The 16,289-nt window shown below is 36.8% G+C and overlaps 1 protein-coding gene across 4 annotated transcripts in view; it reads left to right on the forward strand.

The window, feature by feature from the left end:
• LOC137239402 (scavenger receptor class B member 1) overlaps positions 1-16,289 on the forward strand; it is a 148,748-nt gene that overhangs the window by 128,777 nt on the left and 3,682 nt on the right. For 3 of the 4 annotated variants that reach the window (XM_067764669.1, XM_067764672.1, XM_067764670.1), the window contains 2 exons: positions 234-359; positions 443-1,081. In XM_067764669.1, the coding sequence (XP_067620770.1) occupies positions 234-359; positions 443-1,081 (765 nt within the window). Of the gene's footprint in view, positions 1-233; positions 360-442; positions 1,082-4,713; positions 5,155-16,289 lie in introns of those variants that run through there. The other variant, XM_067764671.1, reaches the window with a different exon arrangement.

The following is a 16,289-nucleotide window of genomic DNA, read 5'->3' on the forward strand; positions in this document are numbered from 1 at the left end:
TTAAAAATTTTACAAAATCCTTGCTGCTTCAAACACGCTATGTGTTCAAATTATTGAATGCCAATAAAATTTAATAGTTAATAGTTAAAAAAAAACTTGTTATCTCATACTATTTTCAATAATTTTTAATGCCAATTTTCTCATTGTATTTAAATAAAAAAAAAACTTGTTTTCCTTTGAATAAAATTTAAATATGCTTAATTTTGTTTTTTTTTTCTAATTCCTCTCGCCAGCACTCCGGTTTGCCACTCTCCATATCCGCCAAGGTACAAATTAATATGCATTTCGACGATATGTCAGCCTACAGACAAGTTAGCCGTTTTAGTCATCTAACAGTACCTATGCTATGGTTCGATATTGTAAGTTTTTCTAAACCTTTATACATTATTAAGCACAAAATTATTAAAAACCCATGCATTCTCTGACACACTTAAATTTCCAGATGATGTCTGAATTACCCGAATCACTTGACACACGCTTCAATTTTTACCTCAACATTTTACCTTATCTTGATATACTCGGCTACTGGGGTAGCCTGCTGCTTGGTATTGCTCTACTCGTTTACGCTGTTACACGCGCCACTTTACGCATGTCAAGCTTAACGCAAATGAATCACATTTCTGATGGTAAATACAGTAACGTGAGTTTACTGCGTGGCGTTAAAAATGTGCAATGTAATGATGTTTATAAACCTTGTGAAATGAAATTGTTGCATCAACATGAGAAAACACAACAATCACATATGCATGAAGATAATCTTATTACGCGTCACGATGATGAGGATGTTGCTGATAATATGGCAGCTGATGTTGATTTATTATACAGAGAACAACGTCAAGGTTCGTTTGCATTGGAATTGGAACCAGCGTTATCTGGTTCAGAGAGTGGTGATGATTATGATGATGATAGTAGGTCATCTGCATCGTCATCGTTATGTAGTCACAATTCGTCAGCATGCTCATGCATGTTGGAACAACAAAGACGAAGAGCACGCACGAAGTCGCAAGAAGTTGACGGCGGCTGTGATGGTAGCACAAATAGCAAGTGTAGCAGTAACGGTGATAGTTGTGCGACGAATGAGGTAAGTTGAGATGGGAAAAAACTCTAAATTTTTGTTAAAAATCCTTCGCAACTTATTGTTCCGAAAAAATGTGTGTTCCTTAAAGATTTTTTATAAGCATAACAGCAAGTCGTTTCAGTCGACAGTGATCCAAAATTAACAACATCAAGTTGTTTCGGGATCTGAATTACTGTCGATTGCAACACACTTAAGTTGGATTTACGAATCGCTTTGAAGCGACCAAAACGTTTATGCATATCCGCCTTAAGTTTCTATGTAAAGTACGTTTTATGATGCCCATACTCCCATTAGTAGCTCATCCTCCTATTCGTCATTCGGTATCCAATTACTCGGCGCACTTTGTCAAATTCCATTCGAAATTTTGAGACCGAACCATCTCTATCATTCTAAACTACGTTAAAATCGATACTTTCTCTAACTGTTATCGAAAAATTTTCGAAGTCTTACAGTAAAACCAGAAAAATGTATAGGGAAAAATCTACAACAAATTACACAAATTATAGTACAGTTATTCAAAACGAGAAATACGATCACTCAAAATTTTATAAGGTTATTTCAAGTTAAATTGGGCTTCAAGTCGTCATGGTGTGAAACTAATAATAGATCAGCTGTTCTGTATGAACTTAGTAATATCACTAAAAACAGAGATTTCACGCTATATCATCAATATATTAAATTGTTTTATATTATCTTCGGCGGCCACCGTGGTGTGATGGTAGCGTGCTCCGCCTACCACACCGTATGCCCTGGGTTCGAACCCCGGGCAAAGCAACATCAAAATTTTAGAAATAAGGTTTTTCATTTAGAAGAAAATTTTTCTAAGCGGGGTCGCCCCTCGGCAGTGTTTGGCAAGCGCTCCGAGTGTGTTTGTGCAATGAAAAGCTCTCAGTGAAAACTCATCTGTCTTGCAGATGCCGTTCGGAGTCGGCATAAAACATGTAGGTCCCGTCCGGCCAATTTGTAGGGAAAATCAAGAGGAGCACGACGCAAATTGGAAGAGAAGCTCGGCCTTAGATCTCTTCGGTGGTTATCGCGCCTTACATCTATTTAAGCGCCAATTAAGTAAGTAAGTAAGGAATATTGTTGTTGTTGTTGTAGGAGTGCTTCGCCCCATCCAATAGGTGCGACCGATCACAAATTGTCATCAATATCCTCTTACGGAAGTCCAAGGAAACTTGCTGTTTTAACAGGGGTGGACCATAATGAGAGGGGTGTTAGAGGCGTTGGTTCCACAATACAGTTAAAGAGTTGGTTGGTGTCATGTGGGGACACATTGCAAGCGAGGCATACATTTTGTATGTCGAGGTTGATTCTGGATAGATAAGAGTTTAACCTGTTACAGTATCCAGATCGAAGTTGAGCTAGAGTGATTAGCGTTTCCTTAAGGAGTGTGTGTTCCTCTTCTGTAAGTTTTGGGTATTGTTCTTTGAGTACAGGATTCACCGGGCAATTCCTGGCATAGAGGTCCGACGCCTGTTTGTGGAGTTCACTGAGGACCTGCTTGTGTTTTTTTAGCTTCATACGGCTGTGTTCTCAGGAGCCGTATTTCCTTATAATGCTTACGGAGATGGCTCCTTAAGCCATTTGGCGGTGTTGGCTCATCAATCAGATGTCTATTGGGATGCCCAGGTTTCTGGATATTCAACAGAAAATGTTTGATTAGCATTTCATTTCTCTCCCTAATGGGGAGTATTCTCACCTCATTATGTAGATGGTGTTCTGGGGACATAAGAAGACAACCCGTAGCGGTTCTGAGGGCAATCATATTCTTCCTTCATTTTTCCTTTTCTCTGTCCATATAGAGCTCAGCTAAACCTCTTATTAGCTATACTTCCCATATGTTTTGTATTTAAAAATGTATAACTTTTCATAATTACCCTACAATTATTGCTTAGGAAAATATATTTTAATTAAGTTTGTTTATCTTATAAAAAAAATTATATGAATTATTAGTCGCTCTTCTAACTCACTGACAAGATGTAACTGCCCACATACATATGTAAATATCGTGAAATATATATTTATATTGACACATATATACATAGCAAGCAATGTTGGTTAGTATACAATTAAATTCAATGTCAATGGCAAATCCAACAATTTTAGCTAATCAAGGTAAACTACGTGCGAAAATTTATCGGAAACATATTGGCGACATGCGGTCTATGCGCATTTTTACTTACCTGAATAATGCAACAAACTTGCATAAACACCCTGTAGGAAAAACGTTTTTTTTTTTTTATGAAATACATTTTCATACTAGTTGCGTTCCAATGAAGTGTGATCCAGATACGGATAGAAATTTAACATGCAAATGCAACAACAACGCTGTAATCCTGATATCTATCTGGATAAATTTCGGATCAACAAGGTGGCTCTGTTTGTGCTTGGTAGCACTTACAGACAGATGCGATAGGGCAACCGATATTTAACATATTTTTTCCACTCGACAAACCATACGTTTTAACTTTAAGTCTAAAAACAAATTATTAAGGCCTATATTCGTTTTAAATCATGATAGAAAAACTATACATTTTTTATTTGGAAAAAAACAAGAAGCACAAAATAATGTAGAATTGCTTTTGCGCAAAGCTCCTAACAGTAGTAAAGTTTTTAATATTAGCCTTGAGACGGTAGTTATTTAGTTCAAAAAGAAGCGTTTTACCTCTCCCGACATTTTTGTACGTATTTTAACTGCCGACCCTTTTGTGCAAGTGCAAAATCCCAAACAATTTTATATGATAAATATTTCGCATTTGCGGCATGGTTTAAAGTACTAATAATACTAGTTATTAGTTTGATCATATGTAGTAAAATTTTATGTAGCAATTCGGGAAAAAAATTTGAAAATAACAGGCACCCTATTATGTGTACACATTTGTTGAGTGCTGCCAACTCTCATAGTACTGATCCTGATCGTTCCAATGAGATTTGATCGTGAACCAGAGCTCGATGTCTCAGTGGAACGCTGCTACTGTCTGTAATAGTTCCAATAAACACTGATCCAAATGCCGATAAAAATGGAACATGCAAATGCAGCAACAACGTTGTGATTCTGGTATCTATCTGGTTCAATTTCGTAGCCACAGGGTGGCTCTATTGATTTCGTTTCGTGTGTAACAGTTTTGACAACTATCCTTTTTACTTGGTAGCACTTACAGGCATATGCACTAGGATATCCGATATTTAACCCATTTTTTCCACTAGACAACCCAAAAAGTTTTACTTTGAAAATAAATTATTATGGCCATATAAAATACTTACATTATATTCATTTAAACCATGACAGAAAAACTATAAAACTATAAAATTTGCATTTGCATATGCTTAACAAAATAATAGGCCCGGTTTTCCAGTACAAGTTCAACTCAGTTTGTCAGTTAAATTACGCTTAAACTTATTCTGCAGTTTTTCAGTCTACTTTAACTGAAGTTTAAGCTGAACTTAAGCGACCAATCTGGCACCATTAGAGTTTATGTTGATAGCTAGCATACTTCTAAAATCTCAAGAGAATCATAGCGTACTCATCAAAAGAGGGAATTTTTTACAATACTACAGTATTTTCACGAAAATAAAATAAAATTTATATAATTTATTTTTTGTTAATATGTTTCATTACTGCTATCAATCAGGTGTTTATTTCTCACAATAAATAGCTGTTGGGTTTGGTGATACCACCTTGGAGATTTTTTTAACTTCACCCCAACCCAATATCCAATGGAGGATATCAATTGGAGAAACGTGTTGGATAATAATTTGAAATTGCTAATGTTGTTGGAGATCAACTGGAGAACTATAAATTTTGCAAACTTTCTCAAGTGTTGGATAGTGATTGGAGAATGATGTTTGTTGGGTACACGAAATCTAGCTTTTGTCGTATGTACAAATTATCTAGATAATAAACAACCAATGTTGCCGTACAAAAAAGCCTACCTCAAAGGCGGCCTTAAACTGTGACTGAAAAACTGCTCAGTAGTTTAACTGGAGTTTAAATTCGACTAGAGTTTAAGCAAACTTAGTTTAAGCAAACTTAGTTTAAGCTTAGCTTAACCAACTACTGAAAAACCGGCCTTAAAAATAAAATGAATGTGCGGTTATTTTTGCACGAATATCCTGACAGAATTATAATTTTTAATTTCAGCCTTCTAACGACACTGTTATTCTTTTGATACCTCTACCGATATTTTTGTACATATTTTAACTGCCGATCCTTTTGTTAAGTATTAGCCCTCTAGCTTTTTTTTAAGTACAAAACTCCATACAATATTATATGAATAATATATCGGATTTGTGGCATGGTTTAAATAGCTTATATTACTGTTTAGTATATTAATAATTTGTTTCAGTAATCGCGATTTTTGCAGGGCAACTCTCATAGTACTGATCCGGATCACACCAGTCAGATTTGATCGTGATCCGTAGCTGGATGGCTCATTGGAACGTCCTAAATGTATAACTAGCTTTCTTGTGACTAGATATGAAGTAGTTCAAAAGCATGTTTAAGTAGAAAATTTCATTCAGTAATTATTTAATCAGCCCAATTCTAAATATTCCCTTGGAATTTTGTTCTTGCGGATTTTTTTATTCCCGCGGAAAAATTCCTCCAATTCTTTTCTCCTAGGGAGAACAATAATTGAGGAATAAGAATTTCGAATTTTCGAAGTCAGCTGTTTGTCAATTGAAATTTAGTTGCGCATTTCTTATTTCCATTCAGCAAAGCAATTTTCTGGCGGCCAAGTCGAGTTGAATTCGTCTTTCGTCATATGCCAAAATCTATTTAAGCCTTGTTAAAAAATCCTTGTGCAATTTCTGGATGGCTGCATCAAATATACCAAGAGCTCCTCCGTTGCTTATGATATACTTTTCGACTTAAAAATAAAGAATATTGTGGTAGAATGTACATATTTTAGCACAAATTTGTACAAGTGAGTGTTCTTTCTTAAAAGAACCAATTTACTTTAACTATTTTGATGCATTCCCTTTAATTTAACAAGTGAAAAAACTCCTAACAAATGCCAGAGAAATCTCCCTCTCACCCACATTCATAATACCTACTTTTCTCCCATAACCGGTTTCCACTTTTTCGAACATTGTTCAGAATAAGAGGAAAGGGAGAAGTGAAAAAACTCACAAGGAATTTTTATTTAGAATACAAGGAATTGTACATAAATGTGGCTGCTTGCTTTAATGGGTACATGTACACCGATGTGTCTGCTTGCTGTTTTTTATGTTGTGATTATTTACTAACAGCATAGTGATGCTAATATTCGTCACAATATGTATAGAATCTATCAAACATCCGGCTGGTCTTTTTTCAGCCTTTTGCCAAAAAAGATGATTTAAATTCTGGGAGCTTTCTCCTTGAAATAACAAGTTCGTTTCTCAACACACAGTTCCGTATTAGATAAAAATCATACCAGTATTACATATGTACATATGTATCACATTAGTGCATCAACAATTTCAATCTCTTTATATCTAATACTATTATTCGCAAGGAATTTTTGTTTAGAATTTGGCTGAATATGAATCAAAATTATTAGTAATAACTTAAATAGGCTATAATTGTAAAGCTTTGTTTTTTTACAGTTAACGACTCTTTAATATTGAATTTAAGTGTCTATCAAAATAATTTGACTTAAAATATGGCGAAAAAATTTATTCTTTGTTAGCGCAAATCACGTTTTAGCAAATAAAAAAAAACATTTTCAGTTCAAGATTTGCACTTATCGTACATCTCTTTAATTGCAACGTTTCATTCTTCATCTACTTGTTTTGCTTTGCCAAATCTTTTGCGTATCAACATTACCTTTCTCAATAATGGAGTGCCCTCGTAAAACTTCATATTTTTTTTTGCATTCCTTTTCATTTAAAAAACGGTTATAAATAAAACGTATATTTGTGTGGAAGTTTTTGGCAATGAATTAATTTGCATACATAAATAGAATATTTACGTAGAAGTTTTTATTTACAATTTTTAATGGGACAATATGTTGTAGTTCTTTGCACATTTTTGTTTTTAATTAAATGTAGATATTCATATAATCCAATTTTTATTTTTTATCAATTCTCTTGTCTAATTATTAAGTGAAATTTAAATGAGTTGTTTATCAACTTTTTTCAGTTACTAATGTGGTAAAATTCTAGCAAACGAATTGTAATACTCAACATCACTTACATATAAATGTTATAGGCTTTATATAAACATGAGATTCGTGTGTAGTAAAATGTTAGTTAAAATACATATTTGCATACTGACATGAATACAATTTATTATTAGAATAGCATATTTGACATAGAGACTCTAATGTTACTCAATTTCTAAAAGTTTTGTGTTAACAACCCCCTAATACTATGTTCAAACAGAAAAATAAATTGAGGCAATTTCGATTTAAATTGAATGGTGTTCATACAACTCAATTTAGCTTACACAATAGTAATTTAATAGCTGGTTGGCTCATCTCTACAGCAACAACATATGTACCTCTGTTGAGACTGTCAAAATGTGCATGTTGGTATTAGGCGAATGTAATGGAATGAAAACATAAAACTTTGAAATTGTTGTGTGTTGTAAGAAAATCTGTTCATTGTTTTGGTTTCATTTTGAGTTTGCCATCTTCTTTTGACAATCCCTACTCCAGTGAAATGAAAATGAAAAAAATAAAATCAGCTGATGAGATGAGCCAACCATATAGTTGAGCCATGCGTAACTGACGTTTAAATCTACTCAATAAACACACTTTACAAGGTTGTATTTGCAGTTTGAAACAATAGCTGTATTTTTTTACATCTATAAAAGTTTACGCTTAAACTTTATATGGACTGCTTAGCGTCAAACTTTAAATACACCTCTGAAATTCCTGCGCATAAAATTTGTCGTACTAAATTTCAATACGCATTATACTCAGATGCAAGTGAAATATGAGTCTATGTTTCACCTCAACACCAATTCTATGTTTCACCTCTAAAAATGGTGTGTATCCGCTATTCATCGCAAACGATTCAGCCATATGTTATACATTATGGCCACCAGAGGTGTGTCTCCGATTTTAGGTACACCCTGTTCTGTAGCTAGTTATTTAACCACTGCCGTTAGATGGGTCTCCTAAGCATTATCTTAGCGTGGATAAGCGTTTTTTTATGCGCAAACGTAAACGTATACGCTTGTAAAAAAAACACGGCTAATAGGCATCATCCGGTCGCAGAGATTCAGGGCCAAATAAATAATTTTGCATGTTAATGCAACAACAACGATTTGAGCCAGATAAATCCAGATAGAAGTCTGGTTCAATTCGTCAGCCAGTTAAATTGAAAATTTCTTGTCTTTAGTTTGGCAACGCCACCTTTTCAAAAATAGATGTCGCTGCTAAGCCACTGCTTTTCAATGTGCAAGGTTTGTGTATTCGACGCCTTACGATTCACTATGTTTCCCCAAATGTACGTGTTGAATGAAGCACAAGGAGGACATCTGCCTATCACAACTTATGTGTACAAAAATATGACGACCTCTGCTTCTCAAGTCTCCCAATGATCCAGAGCATTCCCGTGAGAATTGAACGTGATACCGAGCTAGAAAACTCACTGGATGATGGCTTATGTCAACTTTGCCAGACCCTTAAAATCCAAAACGTTGAGTGAATCAAAACTACCCAACCCTTCTATAGTGGTCGGCCTTAAAAAAAAGTACTTCTATTAGAGATATCAAAGTGAAACTTTACAAATATGTGAGAATTATTTTTTGACAACCACCCATTTTCCCGCACGCATACAAAAGTAAGTAGCTGCGGGGGGAAAAGTGGTAAGATGTGTCTATCGCAAATGCAGTGTCTAATAGGTTAAATCAGGCATGCTTAACCAACGAAACGATATCATTTCGTTACGATAATCAACGTTAATAAACGAAACGAAGTCATTTCGTTTCGTTTATTAACGTTAAGATCGTCAAATTAACGAAATGATTTCGTTTCGTTTTCTGCCATATCAAAACGAAATCAAATCGTTTATGTTGATTATTAATTTCAAACTATGCTGGCAAAGCTGATTGATGGCGGAGTCATTAAAGGTGAAAGCATTAGCCAAGCTGATTACAACTTTTCTCATGAATTTTGACAGTACGAACATTTCTCAAAGTATTTTTGACATTACCACCAACGAATTACACAAACAAATTACATAGAGTATGTGTGTGTATGTGCGCTCGTTGTTGCCACCTTACGGCTTCACCATTGCTATAGCATTGCCAGCACAATTCAAACATAAAGTATCACGTTTTTGTTAACGTTTTTAACGTTAACGAAAGCTTTTCGTTTCAGTTAAAAACGAGATACAATTTATTTTGATAATTTCTTTATCGATAATATTTCGAAGTGTTTCAACGGAAACGGTGGAAATTTTTTGATAAACGATTAGCTTAACGTTAAGGTGCATCCCTGGGTTAAATAAAGGAATTAAGGTTTTTTAAATATTTTGCATACATAACAATAACAAAACAACAAACACACACAAAAGTTTACATTTGCATATCGTCGCACAGTGGTCGGTTCCATAGGCCGAAAATAAAAAAATCAAAGTGAAAAGTTTGTCACCAAATGCGTCGTTAGTATCGCTTATTAGAATAGCGTTTTAAAAGGTATATTTGTTTTTGTTGTATTCGAACTGTACTCTTTAAGTATAGCTTCAAAAGTGAGGTTATGGTATTAGTTGGTTTTTGCAGTGTGAGCAAGTTAAAAATAAAGTGCAAGTTTAAGCTATATAAAAATACATAAAATATTATTGTATCGAAATTAATAAAAATTAATATTGAAGTCAAAGGTATTTACTTCATTTTGAAATAATTTTAGTATCTTTAGCTTGTTGTGTTTTTTTTTTTTGTTATTTAAAGTTTCACCAGTGTTTTATTAGTGTTTATTTGCACAAATATTTCAAATTCAGCTAAAGTTTTAGTTGGGTTCCTCACCGATCCTCACGTTGGGACTTATATCTTATTATTAGACAAAGTTGTAAGATTCTAAAGTATTATTATCAGCTGCCACTTTCTGCCACTAACTATGTTTTGCGACAGTTTTCTGATAGCGTCACCCTGATAAATTATTGTCGCATGTTATATGTGCTTACATGTAACATACGACATTATTTTATCCAGTCGCACAGTGTTTCGTGTAGAACAAGCTAGCTGGACAAAATTATTTTATGAGATTTTCCGTTTCATATGCAGTCATTTATTACAACTACGTCATTTTTTTTCAGCCATATGTTCTTGTTTTTTTAATTTTTTCCAAAATTTTACTTCATATGCATACATTTGCTTATTTCATATACAGTAACTCGTGTGAATAAGTGACATATATCCAAAAAAATTTAAAGGACTTAAGAATATTACTTTATTGTACTTAAATTGAATGGACTACAAATCTCAATACTCTAAAAAATTCTAAAAATTCGGAAAAAAAATTAAAATTTTTTATGAAAATTCGTCGAATTTTTCAAACATTTTTAAATATAATTTAGTTTTTGTTGTAGATCGTGACAAATTTTCTTATGGGAAATTAGTTAAAATATGAAAATTCGTCGAATTTTTCAAACATTTTTTAAATATAATTTAGTTTTTGTTATAGATCGTGACAAATTTTCTTATGGGAAATTAGTTAACATAAATTTGCGAAAGCGAAAATTGTAAGAATTGTCCAAAAAGGGGTGTCTACTTATTTATGTGATTGACTGTACATATGTACATACATATTTTGTATTTATTTGAGTATTTATCCTGGCACTACAATTTTTACAAAATTATTTTATAGTATTAGTCAGGAATGTAAAAGTGAATTACAATAATAATAATAACAATGTCAACTTCTGCTAATGTGCTATGGCCAGAGCTTCCATCGCAACCCCACTTGCTGATTAAAGTATACCTCAAGTTTGTAGGTAATAAACTAACAAAAACTTCTTGATTTGCTAAAACTAAACGCTCAACAGTTTTATCTAATACGGGGTGGACTTTAATTTCCGCATGTGTTTCATCCACATCAATTTCATTTGGATAGCATTCTGCCTTAGCTTTTCTTAGACTATAAAATGATGGATAAACCTTATGGCCTGCCTTGATGCTCCACTTCCGAGTCGTTTTGTACCCATGAGTCGTCGACTTGCTATCTACGTAGTATGCTAAAGCTTCTACATTGCTCAAGCATCGTGCATCTGGCTAACATGTCATCTTTTTGCCGGATATTTGAGTGGTTTCCTGTGATATTTTTATAATGTTAGCAATATTTCTATTGCCGGACATACGCATTGATACTTCTGCCGCATAAAGTAACTCACCAGGACTTCCACTCGACGCCGTTTGGTTTTTTCACTGCAGCTAACAAAGTCCTTCTTCCGTCTTCCGGGGCCGGGGGTACCTGAAAAAGTGGTTGGTTGGTCTGATGGCAACTTTGAATCCACCGTTATTGTAAATGTGAAGTCTGAACCCGAAAGCCACTCCGAGTTTTTATTCAAAAATCGCTCCTTATGTCTTCCAGAAGTGATCCACTTTTGATCCAGCTTCGACGAATATGCCGATATTTGTAAGCTTAAACTTTAAATAAAAATAAATAAAATATAAATGTAAGGCGCGATAACCTCCGAAGAGATCTAAGGCCGAGCTTCTCTTCCAATTTGCGTCGTGCTCCTCTTGATTTTTCCCTACAAATTGGCCGGACGGGACCTACATGTTTTATGCCGACTCCGAACGGCATCTGCAAGGCAGATGAGTTTTCACTGAGAGCTTTTCATGGCAGAAACTTTAAATAAAAAAATTAAATAAAAATATCTGGTTTCCTTCGAATGTTGAACCCAAATGTCAAAAAACTCCGTTCTTGGTACGGTTATAACTAAACTGCTTTGTGTTGTTGATTTTCCGACAGGGTGAATAGTTTATGATTGTTGTGCTGCCATATTAAGTGTCGTTGATCGTTCTGATTTGTTATCAGTTGTGCAGTATTTATATTACATTCAGGTATTGTCGTAGATGCTACCAAATGGGGTTGTTTTGTGTAGCGTTCCTGTGTGGTTATATCTCCATTAGGATTGCTTTGTATGTACCTGTTTTATGCCTTATTGACTGGTGCGGTATGTTGTGGCAGGTTGAAGTCAGTGATCTTCGCCTTTTTGCTTTTGGTGTGCTCTTGTTGACCTTGCGCGTTTATTTTTGTGTGTTTTATGGCTACGTGTTTGTTCCCTGTACATGGGAATTGGTTTTGCTGTTTGTAGATCAGCTTTAAAGGTTCAAATATCTCGTCGGAGCTGGTACGTACATACATCCTATGTTATATGTAGAGATAACTAAATCTACAAAAAAAAAAATTTAAAATAGATGTGCAAAGAATTCGCAATGGTTTTTTCTTTCAACTATTAGAGAATACTTGCGACTATAACATATGTAAAATTTAGCCCGGATGTCCGCGGATGTATGTAACTTTTTTGTCCCTAAAGTTAAAAATATAGAGAAAAAATACCTTTTCTTCTTAATAACGGAATGTTAAATATATTGAAAATACTCTATTTGCGAAAGAATTACTATTAAAAAATTTTACTTACCTTGGAGCTTAGAATCCATAAAAAAAAATTATATAAAAGTGTTCACTTAAAAGAAATACTTACTTACTTACTTAATTGGCGCTTAACCGTCTAAACGGTTATGGCCGTCCAACAAGGCGCGCCAGTCGCTCCTTCGCTCCGCCAACCGGCGCCAATTGGTCACACCAAGGGAGTTTAAATCGTTTTCCACCTGGTCCTTCCAACGGAGTGGGGGCTGCTTCCATAGGCGGGTTCCGATAGAAACACTTTCTTGGCCGAAGCATCATCTTTCATTTGCATAACATGGCCTAGCCAGCGCAGCCGCTGCGCTTTAATTCGCTGGACTATGTTGATGTCTGCGTATAGCTCGTACAGCTCATCATTAAATCTTCTTCGGTACTCGCCATCGCCAACGCGTAGAGGTCCATAAATCTTTCGAAGAACTTTTCTCTCGAACACTCCCAAAGCCGCTTCATCTGCTGTTGTCATGGTCCATGCTTCTGCCCCATATAGCAGGACGGGTACGATAAGTGACTTGTAGAGTACGATTTTCGTTCGCCGAGAGAGGACTTTACTTTTCAATTGCCTACCTAGTCCAAAGTAGCATTTATTGGCAAGATTGATTCTTCGCTGGATTTCAGTGCTGATGTTGTTGCTAGTGTTGATGCTGGTTCCCAAATAAACGAAGTCTTTTACTATTTCGAAATTATGGCTGCCAACAGTAGCGTGGTTGCCAAGGCGCATATGCGCTGACTCTTTGCTCGATGACAGCAGGTACTTCGTTTTGTCCTCATTCACCATCAAACCCATCTTTACCGCTTCTTTTTCCAGCTTGGAGTAAGCAGAACTAACAGCGCGGGTGTTTAGGCCGATGATATCGTTGTCATCAGCATATGCCAGTAATTGCACGCTTTTATAGTATATTGTTCCAGTGCGGTTAAGTTCTGCAGCTAGTATAATTTTCTCCAGCATCAAATTAAAGAAATCGCACGATAGGGGGTCACCCTGTCTGAAACCTCGTTTAGTTTCGAAACGGCTCGGAGAGGTCCTTCCCAATTCAGACTGAGCTGATGGTGTTGCTCAACGTCATTTTGCACAGCCGTATAAGTTTTGCGGGGAAACCAAATTCAGACATAGCGGCATATAGGCAGCTCCTTTTCGTGCTGTCGAAGGCGGCTTTAAAGTCGACGAAGAGGTGATGTGTGTCGATTCTCTTTTCACGGGTTTTTTCCAAGATTTGGCGCATTGTGAAAATCTGGTCGATGGTAGATTTACCAGGTCTGAAGCCGCACTGATAAGGTCCAATCAGCCGGTTCACGGTGGGCTTCAATCTTTCGCACAATACACTTGAAAGGACCTTATATGCGATATTAAGAAGGCTGATTCCACGATAGTTGGTGCACTTAGATTCCAACCGTCGGGCATGCTTTCGTCCGCCCATATTTTGCTAAGAAGCTGCTGCATGCGCCTTACCAACTCCTCGCCGCCGAACTTGAATAGCTCCGCAGGCAATCCATCAGCGCCCACGGCCTTGTTGTTTTTCAATCTGGTTATTGCTATTCTAACTTCGTCATAATCGGGCGGGGGGACATATATTCCATCATCATCGATTGCGGGATCGGGTTCTTCATCTCTGCGCGGTGAATTGCTGCCTCCATTTAGGAGAGCAGAGAAGTGTTCCCTCCATAATCTAAGCACTCTCTGGACATCAGTTACAAGGTCGCCGTTTTCATTCCTACAGGAGTTTGCCCCGGTCTTAAAACCTTCCGTCTGTCGCCGTATTTTTTGGTAGAATTTTCGGGCGTTATTCCTGGTGGCTAGCAGCTCAAGCTCCTCGCACTCACGCCTTTCTCCTTCTGCTTTTTTCTTCCTGAAAAGGCGTCTCGCTTCCCTTTTCAACTCACGATAGCGTTCACACACTCCTCTTGTCGCGCTCGCTTTTAACGTAGCCCTGTAGGCAGCGTCTTTTCTTTCGGTTGCAACGCGGCATTCTTCATCATACCAGTTGTTTTTTCGTGGCCGCCGGTAACCAATTTTTTCCTCGGCGGCGGTACGAAGTGCTTTGGAGATATGCTCCCACTGCTCCTGTATTCCTTCAGGATGAGTTATGCCCTCAGAGAGCAGGTGTGAGAGTCGAGTTGCGAAATCATTGGCAGTCTGTTGTGATTGAAGCTTTTCGACGTCTAGCTTTCCTTGTGTTTTTTGTTCCTTGTTTTTAGCCGCGTTGAGGCGGGTGCGTATTTTGGCTGCAACGAGATAATGGTCCGAATCGATGTTAGGTCCTCGGATCGTGCGCACATCTAAAACACTGGAGGCATGCCGTCCGTCTATCACAACGTGATCGATCTGATTGCGAGTATTTCGATCAGGAGACAGCCATGTAGCTTGATGTATCTTTTTATGCATGAACCTCGTGCTTGATATGACCATGTTTCGAGCACCGGCAAAGTCAATCAGCCTCAGTCCGTTAGGAGAAGTTTCATTGTGTAGGCTGAATTTTCCGACTGTAGGGCCAAAAACACCTTCTTTGCCCACCCTGGCGTTAAAGTCGCCAAGCACGACTTTTATATCATGACGGGGGCAGTGCTCGTATGTGCGTTCTAATTGTTCATAAAAAGTGTCTTTCACCTCATCGTCTTTCTCCTCTGTCGGCGCATGGGCGCAGATGAATGATATATTAAAAAATTTTGCTTTTATTCGGATAGCGGCGAGACGCTCGTCCACAGGCGTGAACGCCAGCACTTGGCGACAAAGTCTCTCTCCCACCACGAATCCGACGCCGAAACTGCGCTTATTCGCATGGCCACTCCAATATATGTCACAATTTTTGATCTTTTTTCTTCCGTGCTTCGTCCAACGCATTTCTTGGATGGCGGTGATGTCAGATTTTGCTTTGACGAGGACATCAACCAGCCGGGCATCTGCACCAATCCCATTCAGGGAGCGGACGTTCCAGGTGCATGCCCTCAATTCATTGTCCTTCAAACGTTTGCCATGGTCGTCATCAATAGAGAGTGTATTTATCCGAGGCTTGTTAAAAGAAATATGAAGCTTAATATTCAACAAGAATTTTGCAAATTAATCAATGCTTTTTACGGCCACTCCTGCCTTCTTACTTCAATTACTCAATATATATGAGCAAAAATATCAAAAAAAAACACAAATCCCGTTATTTTGTTTGTTTTCTTTCATTTCTCATTACACTTTTCTTGGAATAAGAACTTTGTTTTTGTCCAGCTAGCTTGTTCTACACGAAACACTGTGAGTCGGTGATATGCAAATGTAAAATTTTGTGTGTGTTTTTTTGTCAATGTTATATATGCAAGATCCTTTCATAACTTTAATTTCTTTGCGATAGACACATCTTACCAATCCGCCCCCCCCCCCTCCACACCTACTTACTTTTTGTATGCATTCGGTGAAAGTGGGTGGTTGTGGGTCGGTATGAAGGTATCACCCGCACCAATTTTATGAAAAAATAATTCTGACATGATATGTACATATGTAAAGCCGTGACCAACTCCATATAAGACCGACCACTGTGCGCTGTGGTGTGGTGTTTAGGTTGCTCCGCCTACCACACCGAAGAACCTGGGTTCGGGCCCCGGGCAAAGCAACAACAAAATTTCAAAAACAAGTTTTTCCAATTAGA

The sequence above is a fragment of the Eurosta solidaginis genome, chromosome 2 (assembly GCF_040869045.1).
Source record: "Eurosta solidaginis isolate ZX-2024a chromosome 2, ASM4086904v1, whole genome shotgun sequence".
Classification (NCBI taxonomy): domain Eukaryota; kingdom Metazoa; phylum Arthropoda; class Insecta; order Diptera; family Tephritidae; genus Eurosta; species Eurosta solidaginis.